Source organism: Schistocerca serialis, chromosome 5, assembly GCF_023864345.2.
Source record: "Schistocerca serialis cubense isolate TAMUIC-IGC-003099 chromosome 5, iqSchSeri2.2, whole genome shotgun sequence".
In the NCBI taxonomy this organism is placed as follows: domain Eukaryota; kingdom Metazoa; phylum Arthropoda; class Insecta; order Orthoptera; family Acrididae; genus Schistocerca; species Schistocerca serialis.
The window spans coordinates 491556985-491584442 of NC_064642.1; the positions used below are offsets into that span (position 1 = coordinate 491556985).

At 40.6% G+C, this 27458-nt stretch overlaps 1 protein-coding gene and 1 long non-coding RNA gene across 4 annotated transcripts in view; one reads left to right on the top strand and one right to left on the bottom strand.

The window, feature by feature from the left end:
- LOC126480784 (uncharacterized) overlaps window positions 1-22842 on the top strand; it is a 351871-nt gene extending 329029 nt beyond the window's left edge. For both annotated transcript variants that reach the window (XM_050104096.1, XM_050104095.1), the window contains exons 10-13: window positions 6554-6668; window positions 20137-20192; window positions 22407-22494; window positions 22590-22842. In XM_050104096.1, coding sequence (XP_049960053.1) covers window positions 6554-6668; window positions 20137-20192; window positions 22407-22494; window positions 22590-22621 — 291 coding nt within the window. In that variant the 3' untranslated portion in view covers window positions 22622-22842. The remainder of the gene's footprint in view (window positions 1-6553; window positions 6669-20136; window positions 20193-22406; window positions 22495-22589) is intronic.
- The window catches only part of LOC126480785 (uncharacterized), a 38752-nt gene continuing 16857 nt past the window's right edge, over window positions 5564-27458 (bottom strand). The window contains exons 2-3 of one of the 2 annotated variants that reach the window (XR_007587467.1): window positions 26130-26236; window positions 5564-6134 (exon numbers count right to left, since the gene is read on the bottom strand). This is a non-coding gene — a long non-coding RNA (uncharacterized LOC126480785). The remainder of the gene's footprint in view (window positions 6135-26129; window positions 26237-27458) is intronic. The other variant, XR_007587466.1, reaches the window with a different exon arrangement.

A 27458-nucleotide genomic window follows, 5' to 3' on the forward strand; every position in this document is an offset into this window, starting at 1 on the left:
ACTGTGAGTGACCACCAGGCAGCAGCACTCACGGCAACCAAAAGCATGTGCTCAGGTGGGGATCCCCGGCATGTAATGCAGTGACAGGTGCCCACAGAGGGTGCAGGGCAGGTGCAGGAGATTGAGAACTACATGCGGATGGTGCCCGTATACCAGTCCAACAAGACTCTTCTCACACCAGAGCTATAAGAAATGAGAAAATGGATGAGTGCATCTTCAGCCAGGGGTTCCCTATCTACTTCTTCATCTGCATCTTGAAAGTCAGGACAAGGTGTTCCGCCTCCCCACTCGAATGATAGCAGAACAGGGGTGACCTGATGTGGTGAATATTATGTTGTCCACAAAAATCTTAAAAGTTTGTGAGTTATTGTCTGTTACCAGGGTGCGGAGGCGGCCTTCATCTGAGAAGATACTGGTGAGGCCCCACGCAGTCGATTTCACCGTTGTCAAGCAGCAGTTTATGTTGTAGAGAAAAGGCATCTATGACCACCAACCAGTAAGCGTACAAAAAGTGACCCACAAAATTGAGTGGACATGCTCCCTTGGCAGTGGGGGAGAGTAACAGTGCTGTGGGGCAGCTTTGTGACCTATACACTTGGAACAAGCAGCAATTAAATTTTCAGTCACAGCCTTGATTCCTGGCCAATATGCATGTCATCAGGCCGACATCTTTGTTTGCGACATGCGACAATGAGCACAGTGTCAGGAGGCGAAGGATGTCCGGCTAGTAGGACGCAGGAATGACCACGCACAACACAGTGTGTTCTATAGGTAACAAAGTAACACCATCAGTGAGAGTCAGTCTGTGGTACAGCACAAAATAATTACAAACTGAATCTGAGGTATGAGCCAAATGTCATTCCAGCCACCCATGCTGAATGTACTGCCACACTTGGTGAAGTACAGGATCCGAGCTGACCATGTGGGCCAGTAATAGGAAACCCATTCACCGCCCATTGAGCTTAGTCTTTGAGATAGAAACAAGCACTTTTTGCTGGTTGAAGCTGGGGGGCAAGACCCATTGGGAAGTGGCAGAGGGCATCAACATTCAAGTGCTGGGCCATTGGGAAAAAGTAGATCTCGTAGTGATAACAACTGAGAAACTGAGGCCCACCATTGAAATGTGTGTGGCGTCTTGTCTGCCAGAGGTGCGGCAGAGCTATAGTGGAAAACTTAATGTTTATGGTCCATAACCAGGCGAAACTTGATACAATAGAGAAACACATGAAACTTCTTGATTACAGAAATAACTGTGAGGCCTCCTCCTTGATTTGCGAGTAAATTTCTATGCCAAATTGAGCGTCTTCAAGGCAAAAGCAGTTGGCCATTCCAACCACCGGTATTACATTGAGACAGCACAACTTCCATGCTGTCCTGTGATGCATTGATAGAGACAAGAAACTGGCAACCTGGCTGACGTTGGCTAGGCATGGAGCAGAATGCAGGCACCAAACAAAGTACTCTAGGTAATAGTATTTCCTATTCATGTTCACATTTGTGTGCATTGATGGTGGCTTGAGCCTCCATTGGGAATTTTCCAGAACACTTGTTCTCATGTGGTCATCCTAGCAAATGATGTTCCATTCTTGAGTATTGATTGAGAGGTGATGCTACTGTAGCTGCCTGCATCATGAACTTGTAGTAATAGGTGACTTTACATGAAAATAGCTGGAGCTCCCTCACATTATTAGGATGTGGGCTTCAGTAGCTGCAGCATGACTGTTTGTCGGCCGTATCCCCCGACGGGAAATAACGTGCTTGAAGTATTCGGTAAGGTGTTGGAAGAAATACGACTTATCCGAATTGCACTAGAGACCCGCATCCCACAAGATCTGTCACAAAAGATTGTCCTTGTTTGTAGGACCTGTGATGACAACATCATCAAGGTAGTTGATACAAGATAGAAGTACACTTATAATAACCAAATCATTCTAATGAGAAAACGGATTATAAGTTCCATACAAAGTCTGTGTACACAACTACGATGAATCCAAACAAGTAACAATTATCCCAAGAGTGAAGTCCCAATGAGCACATTAATGAACCATAACAGAATTAGGAGCAGAGCCCTCCACTCCAGGATTATGAAAAGTAGGTTGCTAGCCCAATTTGCAAGTGCGTTGGCTGCATGCGCCAACCTTGCTGCAATGTTATCGTTGCTGTTTGATTGCCTGGCACCTGAACTAATGCTGTCAGGTGCCAACACAGGTAAGCTGAATCATGACAAGAACTGTGTCTTGTTATGTTTAAGGCCAATGTGTCACTGGTGGTGTATATGTGGTAACATAGGATTATCACAGTAATTAAATTAGTAAATGGGTTATTCTTTGAGGGCTGTACATTATTTATTGATAGCGATTACATGAGTGTTCTTTTGACTGAAGATCTTTTGAAAAGAAACACATTTAACTGCAGTAGTGCCAGAGTAAAAAAGGAATTTCTGCTGCAACGAGCAAAATCAAAAACAGAAATGGGGTGACATTATAATGTTTGAAAATTGTAGAGACATTAATTTTTTTAAATGGGCTGACAGAAGACCAGTATGTATACTGATTACTTGTGAGAAGCACAGATGTAAAATTGTTCAAAGGAAAAAGAGAAACTGAAGCCTGATGCTGTGGTTTTTATAGTAATGCAAAAAGTGTGTTGCTTTATCCAACCATTTGGCATCTTACCATAGTTATTCACAGAAAACCATTACATGGCAGAGAAAAATTATTATACAACTAACTTGCAGCACTTGCCTAATAAATACATGGTATATAAATCAAAGATGGGATAATAAACAAATTAATATCTCACAATTTAGAGAACAAATCACTGATCTCCTTTTGACCAATATTCACCATTTTGAACAAATGGATAATGAAAAGTAAATACCTTCAAAAACCAATTCACATTTTCTTGAATCATATAAAGAGCCTGCTAGAAAGTCAATAAAAAGATGTAAGGAATGTTACAACAGTTATATAGAAAAAAGGTAGATATTATACCACAAAGAAAGCTAAAAAGATAACGACTTACTGCCAGTGTTGTGAAGGCAGCCAGCACTCTCTTTGAAATGCCATCAAACATTGCACATAAACAATAAAGTAAGTTTATAATATTCAAGTATTATGTTTGTACAATCAAGTTTTTGTTTGTTATATTTATAGTGTTATGTTTAGTTAAGTTTATAACACAGAATTGTATTGTTTTTACTATTGAAATTTTGCTAGTTATGTATATAATATTATGTTTATTTATGTTTATAATATTCAGATGAAATAAAATAACTTCTTTCAATTGATACACATCAAATTTTCATTAATGAAATTTTAAATTACGTGGCTTTTTTTTTTTTTTTTTTTTTTTTTTCCCCCAGCTGTCTGACAAAACATTCATTTGTGAACCACCGGTGGTACACTCTGCCTGATAGGCAACTCCAGTGTGAGCCACAGGTGGTTCACACTTCCCAATGGGAGACTCAAGCCACCATCAATGCACACAAATGTGAACATGAATAGGAAATACTATTATCTAGAGTACTTTGTTTTGAGCCTGCCAGAAAATATAATATACTGTATGGGCTATGCATCAATCACAGAAGGCAGAGCCACTTTAATCGTACAAGGAGAAAGTGTACTTAGTTTGGCCATGATATCAGACAGAAGATGGCTGATATACTCATTTGAGTATGCATCTTGTTCTGTATGGTTTATGAGGGGAAGTGTATGGTACTACAAATTTGATAACCTGTTTAGCTCTGTGTTTGTATTTGAGTGGGATTGGAGGGAGAGCCTCTCTCTGCCCATTGCTCTAGAAAGGACTGCAGCTGGGCCTTGAACCCACATTGACATACTCAAACATTACCCCTCCCCCCCCCCCCCCTCCCACCCACCACACACACACACACACACACACACACACAAACACACACACACTTTTCTGTGATCTGATCAAAATGATGGCATATGTTGAGAGGACAGTGCTACCAACATGAGCCACTAATTTATTAGCCAGTGTGAACTGTGATCAGCATGGCCTGTGTGATAAGTGTCCATGTTGGAGTAGAGGCCAAGAGGAAGTGGAAAAACTGGCTAGTGATCTGTTGCGGGTCATGTTTGAAGTTGGAGATGCAGTCGTAGAGTCCACTCTTGTTGTGCCAAACTCGTGAAGGGAAAAAGTGATGAAGTTGTCAGTGACAGTTGGAGAGGAAGAGTGGGAATGGTCGGACATCAGGTGGAAGTCAACTGACGTCTGTCAGAAGGTGGTACATCAGAATTGGGACGAGAAAAAGGTGGAAGTCCCCCATAGTTTGGGTTGATGAGAAGATCACATTCATGTGCACAATCAGAGATGTAAAATCTGGTAGCAGTAGTTGTCAGTGGAGTGATTCACTGCCATGCAGAACAAGAGGTGACTAGGGTAGTCTTCTCAAATGGATGAACTTGTTGCAAGTACTATTGGGTAGTCACAAGTTGGGTGACAGAGACACGTAGTGTCAGCAAACTGCTCCCACCTGGATATGTCAGCACATTGGCTGTGGTCATTCGGCGCACAGTCGTTTGTTTTGGCAGGTGAAGTTCACTGCGATAAGCAGCAATAGTGATGTGTTTTGCTTGATGCTGATAGAGAGTCTGCTTGGGTGTGACATAGTCAGCTATGTGTGGCAACTGCGTGGATGTGGCAGTGTTGACAATGTTCTGCACAGGTGAAAGCACAGCGGTGTTTTGCACAGGGCTTGGCACATCACAGATGGGGACGTTCTATGCAGGCACAAAGTGGGTTTTTTGATGTATGAAAGTTGTTGCTCCGGCCAAGCACAGTGAAGTCAGAGTTGGATGTGATCGGGTGAAGTTTTCAGTTGAAGTCAGTTGGGCTCAGCCACTGCAAAGAAGGAAGGACGCCGAAGCTGGTACTGTGATGCGTGGCCACCAGCATTTTCGTCAACAGTGGTAATATGTTTTCTGTATTTGGTGCAATGTTCTTGATGTAATTGTACAGTTGCAACAACACTAGTTAGAAGTACATGTTCACAATTGCAGGCCAGGTGTGAGGCTGTCCAGATGAAACTGGGTGTTTGTTTAAAATCTGAGCAACCTGTGGCACCAAGGATGAATCGAACAGATTTTGCAGGTGCTGCAGAAGATGCAGTGTCCAGGGCGAACAAACGTGAATCCATACAGCCAGAGTGTTGCAGTTCATCCTTTGCGTGTTATTTCTGCGAGGCGGGTACTGCAATGATGTCCCACAGTAGATTGTTTGGTTCTTTCACTTATTCAGGACTAGCATCCTACATTGAACCACAGTAGTGGAGCACCTCACTTGCACAATTGTGTAGACGGTCGAAGAGTTGGTTGAGGAGCATTGTACTGTCCAGAACAGATGTCGTTGGTGTGCATGCGAATTTCAGCATACGTCAGGTGTGCAGAGATCACATTGCCTTAGGTTAGCAACATATCAGTGTGAAATTTACCTTGTATGCAGTCATTGCAAATTTTTGGAGTCACCAATGTAGGTATTTATCCTTATACTCGTTAGAGGTAAGAGAAGTAACTCAACAATAAGAAACAACATCAGCTTTATTGTCTGAATAAACTGTGTATACAAGTGCAGAAGCATATGCCACAACAGCGCAGCACAGACTGCCGTCCAAAGATCATAGAGCTGTCATTGTAGATGCTTAGTGGACTATAAACAGATGCAACATAATCAATTCCTCGTTCCGCTTATATGTCAGCCCTTCACAATCTGTTAAATGTTGGTTCTTGACATCAGCATTTTATTTTACGTATATAATAAATATTTCCTTTTTAGATAATATTCTACAAGACTTCAGACTTCATTTAAGTCATTTATTAACACACAATGTTTAAATGGCACAGAAGTGCTCTCCTTGAACCTTCATTAACAATGGAAACTTGTATTTCAGAAACATACGAGATTCAACATTAGCAATAGTTGATGATGTCATTCAAGAATGCTTGGAGGTATTGCACACCTCATGGTCATTTTCATTGGCTTCCTCTCACTTTTACACAGAGAAAGGGGCCTGCAGACTTAGCTCTCCACTTGCCATTCATTATAGTTTGCTCATTAATCATGCACAACTTCAATCGTTATTCATGCCCATTCACTTCCATACTGCTCCACTGAAAAGAAGATGAAAATTACAAACTGACCAGAATAAACCTATAAAGTTAATTACACAGTATCTGAGACAACAGCCAGTTTATCTCTTTTGATAAATCAGTGCCAATAACTTGCACACTTATAACATTAGAAATGAGAAATGTCACTCTAAATCTTCATTACTAGCAGAGCATATGAAGGTGGAGGCACTGATGATTACACTTTACTCATCCTACAAAATAACAGAAATCATCATTATAAGCACCATGTGGAAACAAATATTAAGAAGACACTACTGATATCTAACACAGAGGTAACAAAATAGTTGATGTATTCCTTCCTCTTGCTGTAAATGTTGTTGCTCATACCTCTTTCTCCTGCATAATATTATGAGAGAGTTTAATACACATGTGAGAATCTAATTTTCCCTTATTTTTAGGAAAGTCCACGTTCTTCGACATCAAGAATTCCGCTTGCTGAGCCAAAAGATGGAAATACCACCAGATCAGCTAGTGACAATGTAAAATTGTCTCTTCAAGAAACACTTACAAGAGGTAACTGCTATTCTGTGGTCATCTTAATGAATGTATCTGAGATAGTTATTTAAATATGGAAATACAGAATAAAATTTATTGTTACACACTTTTCAATTTATCATAATTACTAAGTGCAGTAGCCAGTTTTTTTATCTGTCAAAGTGTGATGCCTTGATCACCATACCTAATACAGCTAACCATTCTGTAAAATAATCATAAATCATGCTTCCTTTTATCTGTACATATATTATACAGATGTTAACTCCAGGTTGTTGTTTTCCTGTGGCACGGGTTGTGCGGTGGCTTGGTGTAATGTTAAGCTGAGTAGAGTCTTTACTTTTTTTTTAAGAAGCTGTTGCGATGATAACCACTGGTTTTCCAGGTCTGAAAAAAATTAGTTGTGCTGGGGGTGTTCTCTTTTTTCTATATCCTCGCGCAGGACTCGTCTTTCCTATTTAAAAATTTTTTGAATTCGAATTTACCAGGAGAAACTTTCCACTTCAATCTCAGGTCACTATACCACCCTTTTCCTTTGGGTTCCAATCTACGTAAGGGTTGATACTATGAAAACATCTTCTTCCTCATCCTTGGGTAGGTACGGCCCCTTCCATGTATACTAAACTATGGTACAGGCCAATCCCCTTTTTGGTGCCCCTGCCCGCACAGTATAGGTCAGCATCCTCTGGGTCTGCCTACCTGCCTCTCTTTCTCTCATTTCATTTATATCGGAGGAGCCCTCCCTATCTTCTCTAACAATGATTCATAGTCTTGCCTCTTTCGTACTCCTCTGCACACTATTTTATTTAAAATTTCCTGGTAAAATTTCCATCTACCTCTCCTTTCCTCCTCCTGAGTCCTTCAGCCCACCTGCTTAAATTCTTCGCTTTTTCATTGCTTGCAGCTCACTTATATAGCCTTAAAACTAAATATGTTTCGTCCATGATTGTAACTTTATTTCTTTTCTTCGGACTATACGGTCTCCACAATCCTATTATTCATCAGAAACTTATTTGACTCAATACCTCTGGCTTAATATCTATTTCTTTTTATCTCCATTCATATTATGTTGTACTACTATAGCTATGAACACAGGTGGATATACACTTCGTCCCCCCTTGTTCCTTTAGCTTAAGCTTACTATACCATTTCACTTGAGATGTGCAACCATCATTACTTAGCACATGTGCTTGAGCCCTTCCTGAGCACTACTTCCCCCCTTATCTGTGACGGTTGTTAGATCTCCCTGTGTATTACTTGTCTGCCTCTTCGTATTTAATCGTTTGAGTGTGGAAGTACGATCGTGCGTCCTGATTCTTCGGCCCACTAAGGTTCTTAGTTGAAGATTTATAGAAATTACAGAAAAGAGAAGGACTTCAGCGATAGAAGTATATGAATGTGGACAGAGGGAAGGATAGATTGGTACTCTTAAGAGAAGTAAGAAAGGAAATAACAGAATTGGTTGCTAAGATCGAAGAAAGAAAGAAGACAGCCCCAAAGACAGGAAACCCTTCCCACCCCTCTTCCCCAGGATCCCCACTTTGCCGGCACTTAAGTGAGAAGCCGGAGGAGGTATGATGTTCAGCGTCTCGTGCAGAACAGACATTCTCACTGTCACCTTTGAAGTCCCCGAAGAAAAGATCTTACCAACTCCTATGGAACGGCAAATGATGAAGAACCAGTCACACTTGTTTGCAAGGGTTGTATGAAGGGTGTGGTGTGTAGGTCGTGTCTGTGCCTATGCTACCCACCCCTTTCAGAACTAGGTAGAAACCCTCCCCAATCACATCACACTTTACAAAAAATATAAAACATTCTATAAAAATAGAAATTATATACACTATAATCAAATAGTTATTCAGTTAGTCACTTCACTCTATATTTCATACATATGTTCAGTTTATGTCATCTAGGTATCATTCTTCCTAAACAGTACCATCATATTATATCTACTGTTAGAATGTTACCCTGTTAGTTTTATCTCATGCTTAGAGGTTACTGTTTGTTGTGACTCTTTAAATTAGTCATAATCGTGTAGTCATAATTGGTCTCTTTTAATACTAATATGATAGGATAGCTTAAGGGCTATAAATAGATTACTAGTCAAAGATTTGAAGGGAGTTCGGTGTAGGAAAACTAATGTGGAAGTAATACCGAACCCAACTCGGGAACCGGTGGACGTCACTCTGCCCGTTGACACAGAACATCAACGTCCCTGGGTTTTTTTTTTTTTTTTACATATCGTTTTATATCCTTATCATTATACATTCCCTTTTCCTCTCCCATCACAGGATCTACTAAATATAGGGTTTTTTGGTGTTCCTCCCTGTCTGGTTTGAATTTAGGAAACTGTCTCGACAAGCCTGAATTTGATCCCCATTGCATATCAGTTATCATGTCCTCATTTAATATAATATTTTGGGAAACTGTGACTTTCTCTAGGTTCTCCTGCATAAGCTTGAATTCTTTCCTCAAAGTTTCTAAGTCTTTCTTGGTGTTATCTAAATTGGAAGTTACTATAGGCGAAGAGATATCAACACTTAGTTTCTCTTCAACCTTTCGTCCTATTAATTCTTCTACTTGTTCTTCTAAGCCATTCAAATTTATAAGCTCTGCAGTCATTAACTTTTGTTTAAAGTTCTGTTCTACGGTTTCCACCCATGGTTTGACCCCTGAAATTTGCGCCTGTACTAGGGGGAGCAACTTATCTTGTTTCTGGACATTGGTTTTTAGCGTAGTTAATTCTCATTCGACCATGTCAAATGTAACATTACATACATTTTTCAAAGAGTCATATTTTTTGTTAAATTGTGTTTCCAAATTACTACATTTACGGTCTACATCATATTCTAATTTTTGAACTAACCCTTTTAGATGAGTTTCATTTCTTTGTTCTAAGTCCTTAAATAAAATATTTGTCTGTTCACTCAGGGAATCGGACAATTCTTTTTTCAATTCTTTTTTCCATTCTTGCATCTGATTACGTAGGATATTATCTTGAGCCTCTAGTTTCGTGTTTTGCAAATCTAACTTAGAGTTTAATTCTGCCTTCAGTTCGTCCTGTTTTGTGTTTTACGATTCAAACTTAGAGTTTAATTCTGCCTTCAGTTTGTACTGTTTTGTGTTCTGTGATTCAAACTGTGCTTTGATAAACCTCATTAATTCGCCTAAATCTGGCCCCTGTTTTTCAATTCCCATAGCCCCAACAGACTCTTCAGATTGATGTTCTTTTTCCATTGTGTTTTGTTTTGCCTTTAATCTAGTTATCATTAAAAATACACTCGCTTATTTCCACAACCCCCCACACTTCTCAAACAATCAAAGGTCAGTAGTAGCTCACCCGGCATTGGTGGAAGGTGGCGTTGGCACCAGTGTACGGCGGCGTCAGTGTCAATGGACGGCAGTGTTGGTATAGGTGAATGACGGCATCAGCTATTGTGGACAGCTGCGTCGGCGATGGTGTAATGCAACGTTGGTGTTGGTGTATGGCGGCGTCGGAGTTGGTGGATGGCGGCATCGGCATAGGTAGATGACAGTGTCAGTTTTTGTGGACGGCGGCATCGGTGTTGGTGTGATGCGGCATCGTTGTTAGTGTACGGCGGCGGCGGCATTGGTGTGCAGTGGCGTCAGCATTTGTAGACGGCATCGTCGGCAATTTGAGGGCAACTGCAGTGTTGCGCAATTTTCTTGATCCCTTAATCATTTCACCATTTATCAACATGATATTTCTGGATAAGTATCGTGGAATTGCTCTTCAGCCTCGCTGTTATCGGTTGCTATGGCAACTCCCAACTGTTTTTTTTTTTTTTTTTTTCCTTAGAGCTTCTTCTTTAATATTTCCCCTTCTTTCTCAGGTCCTTTCTTTTTATGGTCAGCACGTTCTTTCAGTGGCCCGGTGTAATAAGCTCTCTCTATACAGCTTAAGCATTTTCGTGGACTTACTTGTTGAAGAATGCTGGTTCTGCTTTCTTGCAGCGCCGATGTCTTCTGCTAGCACTGGACGCTTCTCCGAAGATTTCACTGCTAAGAAGGGGAAGTTTTCACTCTCTCACTCTCTCTGTTCTTATTTAAAAAATACGCTACTCTTGGAATATCATTCAATGTACCAGAACATATTTATTTCCACTTTGTACAAAAAAACAACTAAACTTTATGACGTAAGCCCACACATTACCGGACATCCAGAAACAGTTAATTACACATTTTTTAACACAATGAATACATAAGCTTTTATCGTGGCTGACTATCCACGTCCAGTCCACGTACTCTCAACAGCAGTTCAACGTCTAATAAACAGTCACTAATTCGAGTCTCTCCATTTGTTTTCTAACAGTACAATGCTACATTACTCTTTGCAGCCGGCCACGGATCTTCCGGGCCGTATTTGTTTATTCTTGGCAGGTCGCGCTGAACACTTGGCAGCGCCGACGAATTATCTCCCTTCCAGTTTCGCCTGCACAAACAATAAATGGGTGCAGTATCCCATGCTCATCTTTACACCCTGCTTTAAAGTAACGCATGTTCAAAACAGCTGGAATACAAGTGTCTCCAGACTTTCGTAAAATTATGGGGGCACTACAGTTGGCATTGTAAGTGGCATAGGGATGGACTAGGATGATGTTGAGGTTAAGTGTGAGATGGAACATCACTTTAGGAGGGATGGGAAGAATCTTGGGTAGGATGCCCCTTATTTCAGTGTTTGAATATAGAAAACCATAGCTCTGTTGAAAGATGTGATTCAATTGTTCTAGTTCAGAGTAGTACTGGGTGACAAAGGGGGGGATCTCCTTTGTACCTGGTTCTTCGGGGTGGTACGAGGAATTGGGGGGGGGGGGGGGGTGACACTACAAATGTAGTGTGAGGACAGAAAGTTGGAAAGTGTAGGCCTTACGGGGAGCGTGCCAGAGGTAAGTCCCTGCAGTTGCACTATCGTCTGTGTGCTCGGTGGCTTAGTCAGAGAATGCATTTGCCATGTAAGTAGGAGGTTGCGGGTTCGAGATCCAGTCGGGGTACACATTTTTCAACTGTCCTCGTTGATATTTATGAACTCCTGTAAACAGCTAAAGGTCTAGACTTCATTATAATTTCATTCTTCGAGAGCTGCAAGATCACCAGTGATACATGTACAGATACCAGCCTCATACAATTGGTTATGGTGCAATCGAATGGGCGCATAAAGTGAGGCTGGTGACAGGAACTGTCTGTGCTATGGTCCATTTTATGGTTCGACTGCACTGCTAACCTATTGTAATGTACTGTTCCCACACCCTCCACCCAACAGTTTCTGGCCCCTCTGTTCTATATCTCCCCCCGTTTCATGTCCCCTCACTCCCATTGTGCACCAGTCTCGACCAATGCATCCACAGGTCTTTTTCCCTTCCTCTGCTGTCCTCCTTTCCCACTTTCCATCCCCCTCCCCCTTCCTCTCTGTCTCCCTCACAGGCTCCTGACAATGCATCTGGCAGCCTTGTCTGGCTACCATCTATTCCCTGCACACTCTTTTCAGACAGCAGTGACTTCTCTTCTCCTCACCTGTGCCCTGCTCTCTCCCCTCCTTCCCCACCTCACTTTGGATTGCTGCTTGCATTTGACGTGGCACCACTGCATTCTGACTATAGATAGTGAGATAGTGGTTTTTGTGTGTGTGTATGTGTGTGAGAGAGAGAGAGAGGCGGGGGGGGGGGGGGGGGGGGGGGCATGCACTTGCTTGCATGAATCTGTGTGTGTTTTCTTTTCTGAAGAAAGCTCTGACCAAAGGTAAATGTATAACAGTTTTTTTGTTGTGCCTTGTCTGCAACTCAGTGTGTCATCTTTATGGTGAGTAGCAATCTTTTCCTTATGTTCCATTGTTTGATTTCACCCATAATAAGATTAATCCCTAGGGCAACAGACTTTGATTAACCACACTGCTGATGATGTGGTTTAATGAGCAGCCCACACTTATTCTTCACTCATAAACTGATCCATAAAGAGTGTAACCTTGCGCGAAGTAATAACTTCATGGTGCCAGTTCTGGATTGGGGTAAACTCTATTTGGTTCCCTCAATCCTCTGTACCCCCAATTGTTGGTAGAGTCACTTTTTGCAGCCAAAGAAAGGCGTCCTGGCATATTTTTCAATACTGATTTTGTTTGTAATATTATCATCCTGCTAGGATGACTGAATCTTTGTTGATAAAAGTACCATTATTATTGGCTATTGTTTTCATGGTCTGTAAATGATTTCTAGAGGTGACGTTAAGTTAGTGGGGTAATCTATACCCCATTTACTTCTAAATGTTGCACATTATTGTATACACAGTTGATGTGTCTATGTGCTGTGAGTTATAACTCTTTGTTACTCTCCCGTATTCCTGAATAAGATGCGAGAGATTTTTTACTTAAAAAAAAGGTCCATAAAACTAACTGATTGTTATTCTTCACCTTGTGGTGTAAATTTGACATTTTACGTGCTGGACTGGTATCAGGTGCACATGCTCTTAATCAGTGGCATCATACTGGCCTTTATTTTCTATCATCCTACCCTTTCTTTTTGTCCTTTCTTCACTGACTCTGTGGAGAACCACCTTGTTCTGTATTTTATCAGTCTGTAATTTTTGATATCCTTCTATAGCACCATACCTCTCACACTTGGATTCTCTTCTTTTCTGGTCTTCCTACAGTCCATGATTCATTACTATACAATACAAACATACATTCTCAGAAATTTCTTTGTCAGATCAAGGCCGATATTTGATACTAGCAGATTTCTCTTGGCCAGGAATGCCCTCTTTGACTATGCATCTTTGTCTTCCTAGCTTTGTATGTCGTATTATTTTGCTTCCACGGTAGACCAGCTTCTTCACACATGCCTAAGATGTTTGCTGATAACGTTTATATAGTTGTCTAATGATATTACTGTGTTAATAAGCATATACATTTGGGTGTTGTGAAATTGCCATTAAGCAGTATTTTCAATATTGGCACGTCATGCAAGACTTGTAATAAGTCAAAAACCATAAAACGTTGATCTGTGTCGTCATTAATTCTAACAAAACAAATTAATGAGCCATTCATATATCTTTTATAATGTACTATTTTTTTGAACATGTTTACTTTTCTTGCAGAAAAATGTATTTTTTAAGTGAGTGTCAAAAGTATCTGCAAAGAAGTTGGAGATGCTGTAACCCACAGTAAGACCGCCTCCTGCTTCTGTAGTCTTAGGTTGAAAGTGAAATAATTATTTACATTTCTTTCATTTATAAAATTGGTATTTTTATGCTTTACTACTTTTCTTTGGATTAACTGTGTCGTTTCACTGACAGAAAGATTTTATATTTTATATCGTATCTCTGCATAATGTCATCTTTATTTTTGATGGATTAAGAACTTTCAACTATATAGGACTGCTAGTGAATCTAATTCAGCAGCTGTATGACTCTGAAACCTGGTCTAGACCCTGGGCCTCATCAAACAACTGTTTTGGGGGATTTTAGGCTAACATGCAAACTTTGGATTCTTTTCACCAATGACTGAATATTTACTGGCATGTTTACGAGTTAATTTGATGAATAACTTTAACAACTCACCAAATAATAGAGACACGAGTCATTGAATGTCACATAAAAACAATTGAGAACTCTGCTAGCTTTCATTCAAAGTATTTCCTTCCTCTGTTCTGCCTCACCCTTCTCAATCCACTTCATCGGAATTGTAGCTGTGAGCTGCACAAGCTCACCAGTGCTTGTGCCTGTGATTCCTAACCCTTGCGTCTGCTGTCTCTCCCTTCCACATTCAAATCTTGCTTCTATATCACACAGGCTTCACCCACCCTACCCCAACCCCTTCTCCCACTCCCCATTTCCTTTCGCCCCTCCACCTGACACAAACCCTCACCGCAGTTGAGCTACAGTTCCAGCACAGTGTATTCAGCTGGCACAATGCAGCCACACGTGAATTTGGGTGGTGGTGGTGGTGGTGGTGGTGGTGGTGGTGGTGGTGGTGTGTGTGTGTGTGTGTGTGTGTGTGCGTGTGTGCGTGTGTGTGCGTGTGTGGTCTTGTTCGTGTGCCTTTCAATGACACAATGCCTCCACAAGCAGGTATGCTGTTATTCTTAATTCTTTGCATTCCTTCACAATTTCCCATTACCAATTATTAAACAGTGGAGACCAGGACCAGAGCAGGATGCAGAAGGTCTAATCACATAGAACTGACCAACTAATCACGTTAGAAATTTACCATTGATGAATATATCTATAAAATGCCAGCCAATCAGGGCTAAGCACATGTAAATGTACACATCTGTCCTAACATGCCCTACTGGTTAAATTAGCTCAAGCAGGGTCACCACAAGTTTCCCCAAGTGAAATTCCCTGACCTTTCCCTGACTTCCTGACAAATTTTGAGATCTCAGCGGTAAGTAAAGACATAAGTTGACAAACAAATGTAAGGACTTCTGTACTTCTAAATGTGTGAGCAAAAATCTTAAGTACTAAAATCCACATCTTTTGTTATGAACTGTTTTTAGGTGGAGAAAGCAAGCCAGATGGTATATGTGTTTCATTAAGATGTTATTTTATTTCAATAAAACAAAACACATTTGGTGACAAAAATACGCATTTCATTGGAGTCGCAAGACGGAAAAAAATTCATACATGTTTTTGTTTAGAAGGGGTCTCTTTAAAATGTGTTGACATTATTTTAAGATTAAAATTTTTGCACATTTCAACAAGCTTTTGGCCATTTTGGTTTATGCGCAGGAAATCCACCCACTGTTTTCTTATATTTTTTCTCTTTACCCAATTGAGCATTAAGATCACCTATTACAATTTTAACATGGTTTGAGGGAATTTTTGAGGTGATGTTTTCTAATGTTTCCCAAGCTTCATTAACTTCTTCACATTTCTTACGGGTATCCTCATTGACTGGCATATGGGCATTAATTAAAATGTATGCTTTATTTGCACATTTAAGAGAAATTGTCATTAGTGCATTATTAATGGATTTACCTCTGTTATTGAATTTAAAATATTTTTGAAGACTGCAAAAGCAACTCCCAGATGTGGTGTGTTATTAAGTATTCTTTTATCTGTTTTGCTTTTAAAAAGACAATAATTACCAAAATCCATGGTGTTACTGTCCGTCATTCGTGTTTCTTGAAGTGCCAAAGTTTGAATCTTCTCTTCTTTCAATGTATCTCCCAATTTATGAAGTTTACTTGGTTGCAAAAGTGGTTGTATGTTAAGCATTGTAAAAAATGTATTTGTTTCAGTTTTAAGTTGGCCAGAGAACTCCGACTTCCTCTGTTGAATCACATTACATTTTAACGTGGCTGCTCCAGAACCCGTAAGACCAGTTGCACCAGTAATACTGGTGGTGGATTGACCATGTGGGGTAATATTGTGATTATCAAAAATGCTCCATTGTGATTGTACCTGGAATCAAGTGGGGTTGAGTAGACTCATTGAGTAAACTCACAGTGTTAAGACTGAAATTATTAGTCCCAGAATATAAATTTCAGCCGCACCACTGATGAACAGACACTGACCACTTTGCCACTTGCTACAGAGAGTGTTTGGTTTTGTTTTGCCGTGGTCCAGGACTGCTTATTCTGTATTCACAGCTGTCCATCATATCTGATGGAAGATTCACTTTCCGCCACCTGTGACCCAACCAAACCCTAGGCAAGGTCGGGTTCTTAGACTTTCAGTTAAAAATCTTGAAGCCTGGACCATTGTTTTATACACATAATTAAGTTTGTCCAGAACCCTCAGAGTGCACGTCCTACTCACACTTGTCCAGTTTTTATAATATACTATTTTCTGTCCACAGCTGTATCTGAAGAAGTGAATGCCATGTATATTTCACCCTGGCAACTGTCTGATTACCTCCTCCTTTACAATGTGTGACTCCAGAGAGGAAGTTAAATGTATTTGTCATGTTCAGTCTCTTGGTGTTATCTTTGACCTGAAACACACTCATGAAATCACTGATTTTTGTAGGTTCCATTTCTCATGATCTGGTTGACGTATTAAGAGACGGACTGTGCTTCATATTTTTAAAATATTCCAAGTAAACTAAGACAAGGATATAACTCCAATAGGTCACTATCGAACATAGTTACATGCCCCCATATTCATCATCACTCCCACCCCCATCCCCTGGGGTATTTGACTCCCACAGTATTTTCATATGAATAAAAAGTCGTGCTCATATCAAATGTGAATGAATTGCTCCAGGTGTTTCTGAGTTATGCTTTTGTTGGCCTTTTCTCCTGTACCCTCACAGTGGTGTCTTACTGGCACAGTAATTTTTACTGGACAACAAGTGATACACACACCAAGTCTGGTAGAAATTGCTTCAGGCATTACAGAAATATGCTAATACGTCACTGTCTTTGCCCCCTCATGTCCCCCACCCCCATGGGCGAAACAAATTCGGAATTGTCACAATGAGCTTAACAAACCTGAAAAATATGTTTTTGGTGAATCAAATGTATTGTAACAGACACTTTCTCAGCAGGTAATTTATGCACATTGCACCTGCAGGGATTGTAATGCAATCTGCCAGGCACAGCTATCATGCAGGAATTCCAATTGAACAGGCAGTCAGTGCTCTGCGCACATCACAGTAAGGGAGGACTACTTTTACACCTCCATTACTATGTGAGGTACTTGCCCACAAAGTGCTTCTTTCCAGACAATTAGTGATATGTGTACCAAGTTTGCTTTAAAATCGATCCAGTATGAAAAGAATAGATTGCTACTAACCCCATAGAGGACTTGTTGAGTGGCAGACAGGCACAGTGCAAAAGACTGTTAGAAATTATTCAGCTATCGGACCGAATCCTTCACCAGACGTAGACAAAACAAAACCCACATACATTCACACAAGCCCAGTTCACACGCAAACGCACTTACACTTGGCCACTGTTGCCTCCAGGTGCTAACTAAGGACTCATTGTGCCTGCATCTAAGCTGAGCAGCAATCTTTGCCAGGTGGGGTATGGCATCTCAGAGGGATGGAGAGGAGAAGGGCTATCAGTGTAGGTTGTGGTGGGGACGGGATGGTGGGGCTGCTAGGTGAAGCATTCAGAGGCTGTGTGCTGGGAGGGGGGAGGGGGGGTTGTAGGATTGGAATATGATGAGGAAAGAGGATAGATATGTGGAGAACAGGAACCAATTAAGTCTGAGGCCAGGGGGGTTACCTGAATGCAAGATACATTGCAGAAGGCGAGTTCCTGTCTGCACAGTTCAGAAAGGCTGTGAAACAGTCACTGGATTCGAGCACATTGTTTTGGGTGACATGCTCAGCAATTACGGGCTCCAGCTGTCTCTTGGGCACAGTTTGGTGGTGACCATTCATGTGAACAGACAGCAGGGTAGTTGTCAGGTCCACATAGAATGCAGCTTAATGGTTACAGATATGCTGGTAGATCACAGGGCTGCTTTTACATATGGCCATGCCTTTGATTCAGTAGGAGATGCCTCTGACAAGACTGGAGTAGGTGGTAGTGGGGGGATGTACGGGACAGGTCCTGGAACTATGTCTGTCACAGGATTATGAACCATGGGGCAAATTGTTGGAAGCATAGGCAGAATAGGTATGGACAACAATATTGCATAGGTTGGGTGGGCAGTGGGAGGGTTGTGAGAGGTAGTGGGGAGGATATTTCTCATTTTGGCACAAGACAAGAGGTAGTTGAAACCTTAACAGAGAATGTCATGTAATTGCTCCAGTCCTGAGTGGTACTGAGTCAGAAGAGGGGTGCTCCATTGTGACTAGACGATGGGTATGGGGGAGGTAATTTCAACCTGTGAAGGCCTCAATTACATATTTGGAGGAGGACTGCAGTTGAGACACTTGGCATATTTGGAAAGGGACTGCTTGTCACTGCAGATGCGATGATCCTGGATGGATGGCTAAGCAGTATAGAAGCAACTGCTTGGTGTGGAATGAGCAGCAGTTGTCTAAGCAAAGGCATTGTTGGTGATGCATAGTTTTGATATGGGGAGGTACTGATGTAGCCATCTTTGAGGTGAAGGTCGACAATGAGGAAGGCGACTTGTTGGGCTGCGGGGAACAGGGTGAAGAGAATCGAGGAACAGGTGTAGAGATTCTGGAAGAATGTGGATAGGTTGTCCTCAGCCTCCACCACCTGCCCAACCCACACAGTATCCTTGACCATCCTTATTTCACCCTGTTCCCAACACATGCGCATGCACACATGTGTACACCCCCCCCCCCACCCACCCCCCCCCCCCCCCCACACACACACACACACACACACACACACACACACACACACCATACTGTGCTTTTTGTAATTGTGCATCACTGGTATGAGCTGCTAATTTATTACTACAGAGATGATTGTATTTAAGCTACTTAATCAATAGGTGTAATGTGTAAGAGTTCAATGAATGCATGTAAAAATTGATTCTGCTTGTCAGTGGGAAGTTATTCAACTTGCATATATGGCAACAATTAATGAAGAACCTGAAATGAGCTGTAGTCTCATTGGAGAGTAATCTGCAGTATAATGTATAATAGCTGTTACTGGTGCTTCAGATTCTGTAGGAACCTTTAAACAGTGTAATACATAACACTTAAGCCTATTTTGTTCTCTCTGCACATGCATCTGAACTGCCCTGTTGCAAGTTCCTGTAGCATTCAGTAGTTTGCTGGGCCACAGAATACTTAGAATGGCACACATTAAGCAGTTTTTGCAGTACATTGCCCTCATGGGGACCCATATCACGGCGACTGCCGTGAATTCACCATGACTTGCAGGTTGACTTTTCTAATACTTTTGACTCCTGGACTCTTAATTAAAGTTGTGGACTTAGTGTTCTAACATCCTCACTAAAAATCACTCTCTGGGCTTCCTCCTCTCCCCCCCCCCCCCCCCCCCCCCTTTTCAACTTCCACCAAATGTCTTTTTTTAAAATTTGTTTATTGCTGTTGATCAGGAGCTTGAAAGATAGTCCTTTAATACTCACAGATGGCAGCTACTATTTTTAAGAGTATATAATTCATTAATTGAGTTTTTACTTTGCAGAGAGATGTAACATATGTGATTTATTTAGTCTTCTCTACAAGTTAGTATTAGTATTGCAGTGGAAAATGTGTGTGACCCAAGTAATACAGTATGTGCTTGGCAATGTGAGGAATGCTCTGTGGTTGTGTGATTTAGAAGGTAACAGATGAAGATTTTCATATACTCATTGCTAATTAATAATGAACTATGTAAATGCAGTGAATGACATCCTTCTTTCCTGAGATGGGAATGTAAAAGATTAAGGAACAGAGACTCTATGATAATTTCAAAATGTTCCTCTCTTATTAAAGGCATGATTTCAGTTGATTAGGCAACATAGTACATTAAGCAACAGTTGATCAACAACAGTCACTAACAGCAAAAGAAAATGAGGTTGTTTCCTTATATTCAGGCATGCTGATTTAATTCCTGCATGATCTTTCAAGTACAAATATCTTCCAATTTTTTTCCAGATCCAGATGCTATCTTAATAACTCATACACCACAAAATGAAGATCCAGAATTGAAGGTAAGTAATATTCTTCATTATTCTGTAATACTCAAAATTAGATATAATTCAGTACAAGTTTTAATGTAGAAAATTAAAATGAATATTTTAATTGAAAGCACAACTGTGATAGTCAGTTTCACTTTCGTATTCATATCAACTGGTCTGTGCTGCATCTGTATTGTGAGAAGTCATTGCTTCTCATAGTAACAATGTAAATTAAGTCTGTCCTGAAAAGCCATTGCTTGCAATAAAATGTAACACTGCCATATGCCTTACAGATCGAATGACTAAAAGAGAGAGAAAAAATTAAAGTAAAGCAAGGAAAACAATCCTTCTCTCTCTCTCTCTCTCTCTCTCTCTATCTATCTCTTTCTTTCTTTCTCTCAGTAACTGTGAGTCTTTGAATGGACTGAGTTCAGCCAGTTTGACGGCACGTTTTGTTAGTTTCTTGAAAAATCTGGCATATATCCCCCAATAATGAAACACTCATTTTGTCAAATCCCTAAACCATTGTGAAACTTCCTTTTGATTAAAAATGTGTGCCATATGAGGTCTGATCCTTGCCTCTTTAACAGTGCAGATACTCAGGCACAATTCATAACACAATCCACTGCTTCAGTTTCCCATTACCTCTTTCCTAGCTTCCAAACTCAGCAGATACTCTCCTATGTGCATTACTAGAAAGATCACTTGGGGGAAAGGGTATGGCAGAGACTGAGAGGTGCTGTTTCCAAACTAAATAATTCACCCCCCCCCCACCTCTTAGTCACACCCCCCCCCCCACACCAACCTTTCCACTGCCCGCCTCTCAGACCCCACTGCCCAGCTCTCGGCCTCCCTCCACCCGCCTCTAGGTCCCGCCTTGCCTGCCTCTAGGTCCCACCTTGCCCGCCTCTAGGTCCCGCCTTGCCCGCCTCTCTGACCCCCACCACCTGCCTCTCGGCCCTCCCCCCACCCACCCCTCGGCACTCCCCCACCTACCTCTATGTCCACCCCTGCCCGCCTGTCCACCCTCCTCTCTCCCAATCCCCCCCACCCACCTCTCCACATGCCCCACTCCACCTACTTCACCACCACCAACCTATTGGACCGCCCCACTCAGCTCTCAGCACCCCCTACCACGCTCACCTGTGGGCCTCCCTGACCTGTCTCTCGGCCTCCTCCATCTACCTCTCAGCCTCATAACCCCCCCCCCTTCCCCACCCAATGTCTGCCTCATGGCCAGCCCCGTCTACCTTGCTCCCTTCCAACTCTCAGCCAGCCCCATCCACCTCACTCCCTTCCAACTCTCAGCCAGCCCCATCCACCTCACTCCCTTCCAACTCTCAGCCAGCCCCATCCACCTCACTCCCGTCTGCCTCTCGGCCAACCCCGTCCACCTCTCTCCCATCAGCCCTCTCGGCCAAATCCGCCTGTGCCTGTTGGCCGAACCCGCCTGTGCCTCTCGGCCGAACCCGCCTGTGCCTCTCGGCCGAACCCGCCTGTGCCTCTAGGCCGAACCCGCCTGTGCCTTTCTCTTGGCCGAAGCCGCCTGTGCCTCTCTCTCTCGGCTGAACCCGCCTGTGCCTCTCTCTTGGCCGAACCCACCTGTGCCTCTGATCCCTCCATCCGTGCCGCTGCTCACTCCATCTATCCATCTATCTCTCTGCTCCATGTGCACCCTTCTGCCCACACTTGTACCACATTGCTGATCAACACCACCACCAACAACATCTCTTTTGCTGTACTACCACCCTCTTTCATGTGTGTGTGTGTGTGTGTGTGTGTGTGTGTGTGTGTGTGTGTGTGTGTGTGTGCGCACACTTAAAAATCCTTACGTACAGTATTTATTGAAGTAACTTTGCACTACACTCCTGAAAAAATCAAGCAATTATTTTAAGCTCCCACTCCTTCACATTTCTTCATCCATGATTTCATGCTCTTAATCTTGTCTCTCCTTGTAGAATCTTGCAAAACTCGCTGATGAGATAATGTTCACAGTTTAACAATACTGCTGTCTCCACTACCAGCTCTCAGTCACTAAATTATGTTATTTACATGTACTTACTGAAACAATAGTAATTTGACTGATTAAGAAGAAAACTACGGAAACATCCTGAAAATATGCAAACTATTTCTGCACTTGATGAGTAGGTTCTTTTAACTTAACTGTAAATATTTATTTCATTATTGACCTTTATGTTGTAAATCATACATTTGCATTTTAAGAATTGTATCTTGGGAATGTTACAGAACCTGCGAGATCCTACTCTCACACGGCATACAGAGCAATTTTACCTAGCTTGGGCTGATAGACGAAAGCGTGCCCACTCATTTCCTGGTAAACTGAATGTTATGTGTGTCTTTTTTTAAAAAATGAAATAATAGTTTGTGTTGAAGTATGACATTACAAATTTATGCCTCCTTCTTTTATAGTTTTCAAGCCAAGTTTCTTGCAAGTGTCATAGAGGAAATGTGAAACAGTCAACTTGATGTTCAGGGCTCATTCCTTTTTTTCTGTTTCACTGGTCTCAGAAATTACATCTGAAGAAGTTGCCATCAAGTAATCATTACATAATATGAATAAGTATTTTCAGAAGATATACTGGATGTTCTGTTTTATCCATTAATTTTAACATTGTTGATATATATCTGTTCAGAAGAAAATATGATTACATGCCTGCTTTAAACAGGCAAATTATTTTTTCTATAAGTTTCATTATATATATATTTTATACTCTGAATTAAAAATTTTATGAATGGAGAAAAATACAAAAACTCTCAAAATTACCCTGATTTTAAAAGTAATGTGAAGTAGCTTGACATGTTTGGTATGTTTAGTGATACCCACAAGTGACTAGCAGTGTTATCAGACTAGAATAGACAACACAGTGATGTAATGGATTTTTTAATTACACGTCCCAATGCAGGAAACTATAATAGCATCCAAGGGATGTGTTGAAAACTAAGGCAAGTAGGAAAACTGTAGCATTAAGTAAATAGACAGAAGAATGGGAGCAGTAAATTAAGGGAACATAAATATTCAATGCAATTCAACGTTACCATAAACCATAGAGGATGGTAAGAGCTATGGCTAAGGAGATCTGAGTGCTGAATAACACGTAATGTACAAGAGAAGACAGATGTTACTCAAAGAATCTTAATCTTAATTGAACTAACAAAAGAACTTGGTAGGACAATAATAATAAAGTTTAGGGCACTAAGTATAAAGAACAACCAATGCCAAAAGGAGGGGGGAGGGAGTGGGAGAGGGGGGGGGGGGGGGGGAGGGAGGGAGGGAGAGAGAGAGAGAGAGAGAGAGAGAGAGAGAGAGAGAGAGAGAGAGAGAGAGAGAGAGAGAGATGGATTGAAATTGGGTATAGATACGAAGTAAACAAACTTCTTGAACTGACAGGTATGGGAATGTAAGCCATCAGGAAGAGGATAGAGTAAAAGAGGAGCATACTGTGTAAGCAAAGTATATATAACACAAGCCAAGTACAGACTGAATATTAAATGATCAGCCAATGCATGTGATTAACATGTTGTGCGGGAGTCCAGGTCCTCTTATCACGGACAGTTGTTCTGCTTCATCTCAATTACTACTACTTGCCTGCTTCTATATGTACATATGAATATCTGCTTGTATACTCTGTAAGCCTCTGTGCAGTATATGATGGAGGGTACTTTATATCATTGCTAGTCATTCCTTTTCCGTTTCACTTATGCCTACCTTTATACTTGCCTATGAGTCTTAATATCTCTGTTATCTCCTTATGTAAAATAAATATTGGGAAGTAGTGTAATCATTCAGCAGCCTGTTGCACATGTTGGTTCTCTAAATTTGCTCATAGTGTTTTGCTTCCCTGCAAGGATTCACAATTAAGCTAATGGGGCATTTCCATAGCACTCTCGTACTGGTCAAATCAGCCAATAAAAAAATTTTCAACACAACTCTGAAATGCTTCAGTGTTCTTATTTTATCCAACTTGTTTGGGATCATAAATATTTGAACCATACTGGAGAGTGGATGGCACAAGCATTCTGTATGTAGTCTTATTTACAGGTGCACTTCTCTTTGTCAGGACCCTCCCATTAAACTGTAGTCAAAAACTCATCTTCTCTAAAACTGACCTTGCGTTGCTCATTTCACTTCATGTCAGTTTGCAACTTTACGCCTATATTTCATCAATTTGTCATCAGCAAATAGTCTCGGATTGTGGCCCACCCTATCTGACAGAGAACATAAATGATTCTATCACACTACTCTAGGACACTCTTGAAATTAGTTTTGTCTCTCACAATGATCACTCACCATCCAGGATGACATGCTGTATATTGCTTAAAGTCTTTGATCCAGTCACACTTTTAAGAACTTATTTCATATGCTCAAACTTTTCTTAACGAACTACTGTGTGGTACAGTGTACACAGAAAGCTAAAAATATAGAATCTGCCTGTTGTCTTGCATCCATGTTTTGCTGTGTGTTACAGTGTATTATTTGTGAAAATGGCAAGCTGTTTTTTTTTTTTTTTGCATTAGTGGTGCTTTCTAAATCCATGTTGATTTATAGACAGAAGCTCCCCCCTCTTTAGAAAAGTCATTATATTTTAGCTTAGAGTATTTTCAGGGATCCTGAAGTGGACTGACAGTAAGGATATTGGTTTGTATTTTCCACATTCCTTCTTTTTCCTTTTACACTGCAGTAACCAGCACTTTCTTCCAGTTACTTGTTACGTGACAGTGCAGGAGATTTATGATAAAAGCAAACTGAAGAAGGGATCAAGAACTCTCTGTAAAACTGAATAGGAATCCCATCAGGCCATGGGCACCTTATTCATTTTAATTTGATTCATTTGCTGTTCAACACTCTGCTTTTTCTGTGTCAATCAGTAGAAAGTTTATCTGGTGGGCATCCAATGACAATTCTGTGTATATAATTTTTGTAATGCAAGATTTAAGATTTCCTTTTGCCATTTTTTCTTTCCACATTTTTCCAGAGAGATTGAAATATGCCATTGTTAAACCCCTCTATAGGAAAGGTGATAGGAGAGATACCAATAACAAATGACCCATATCACTACTGACATTTTCAAAAATTTTTGCAACAGTAATGTTCTCTGTAAATCACTGTGAGGATTTGAGAACAGTTGTTCTGCTGAAATTTACACAGTTACTCACCAAACTTTACAAGCATTGAATAACAAAGTAGCAGAGATGCTATTTGCAGTGACCTATCTAAGGCATTTGACTGTGTCAACCCAATATTCCCCTAGATAAACTGAGGTTTCGTGGAGTTGATGATATAACCAACCACTGGACGAGCTATATCAAACCAAAAGAATGCAGAAAGTTATACTTAATCAAACAGTGTAAACGGGGGAGATTCTTCTGAGTACACAGAAATCTCTTACAGGTTCCACAAAGCTCAGTCTTAGGTCAGCTATTGTTTGTCATATATGCAAATGACCTCCTTTTTAATACAAAGGAAGCAGAATTAGTTCTTTTTATGTATGAGACTAGTATTGTTATGAGTCCAAACATATGTATTGCAACAGAAGAAATACTAAATAATGTTCTTAAAAATATTACTGAGTGGTTTTCGCAATTGGTCTTGCTCTCAATTTCAAAAAGACATAATATATTCAGTTCTGCACTTCTAGAAGTATAACACCAATAATAAGTATAACACATGATAAAGAAATAACAACTAGAATGTAAACTTCAAATTTTTGGTTGTCCATATTGATGTAAACTGAAAAATCCCATTTTGGAACTTGTAAAACAACTAAATTCAGCCACATTTGCACTTCAAATTATTGCAAATCCTGGAGCGAGACAAATCAGTAAGTTGACATATTTTGCATACTTTCATTCAATGTCACCTATGGAATGATGTTCTGCGGTAACTCATCTTTTAGAAAGAAAGTCTTTATTGCTCAAAAATATGCTGTAAGATTAATACATGGTGCTTACCTATGATCATCTTGTAGACATCTGTTTAAGGAGTTAAGCATTTTGACTACTGCCTCACAGTATATTTATTCCCTCATGCAGTTTATTGTAGATAATCCACTGCAGTTCTGAGGAAACAAAGGTGTACCAACTTACAATACAGAAGAAAAAATGACATTCGTTACTCCGATTAAGGGTGTGTTTGACACAAAAAGGGACACAAATGCTGCAACCAAAATTTTTGAAAACCTACCCAGTGATATAAAATGTCTGACAGACACCAAGGTTAAATTTGAAAACAAACTGAAGAAATTTCTCCACGACAGCTTCTTCTATTCAATATAACAATTTCTGTTTTTGTAGTCTGTAAAAGATAGTGGATAGGAATTACTAACACATGTGGCTTGTTCCACATCATTACAATTAATTGTACACATGACTCATGGGACATGAAACTAATTAACACAGCAGACTGGTTGATGAGTGAGGCTTTTAACCAATTAGTTATTTTACATGGGACCTGAATTTTCTAGGATTTATTGAACACTTCTTCACTAACTTTGGTGGTGGAAGAAGCACAAATTGCAACTTATTTTTGTCACACTAATTAATATGTCATATCTTACCTATTAAGAAATTACATCATGCAATTGTCTGTTACTACTGCTACTACTTATTCACAGGTCATATCCATATACTGTGCAAAATGCTATCCTGTTCTGACGGCTTTACTTCTGCAAATTATTGTTTTCCCCCTCTATTTCAAAGACATGAAAAAGACTCAGAAAATTTCACAGGAACAGAATCTTCAGAATGGAAAAAAATAAACAAAAATGAGAATAAACAGATACTCAACTACAGATGAATTATACATACCCTGTTGGCACAATTAAGAGAGTGAATCAAATGTAAACCTAAATTTTTGTCTTACACACCTTTTTGTAAACAGAGAACGGCGTGATCTCTGCTCATTGTTGCTTTTGTTTCCAGTGTATGTTCCCCACAACTAGAATATTGTCGTACCGTTTCTTTATTCAGAGCAAGAGACGTCGTAATCTGTTATACAATGCAATATAATCAAGTTTCTCACAACAGAGGGCATAAAACCATCTGAAATTTTGAAAAGATTTGTGATTAAGTTCAGGGACAATGCCCTGAAAAAGACTCAAGTGTATGCATGGCCCAAACAGTTTTTACATGGATGCAAATCTTTTGGGAATGCAACTCATCGACATTGCCCTAGGACCAGCATAACTGAGGAGAAATATTCACATTGTTAGCCAGCTTATTGAAGATGGTTGCTGAATAACAGTTGCTGAAATTGATACTGTTGTTGACATAAGCTATGTT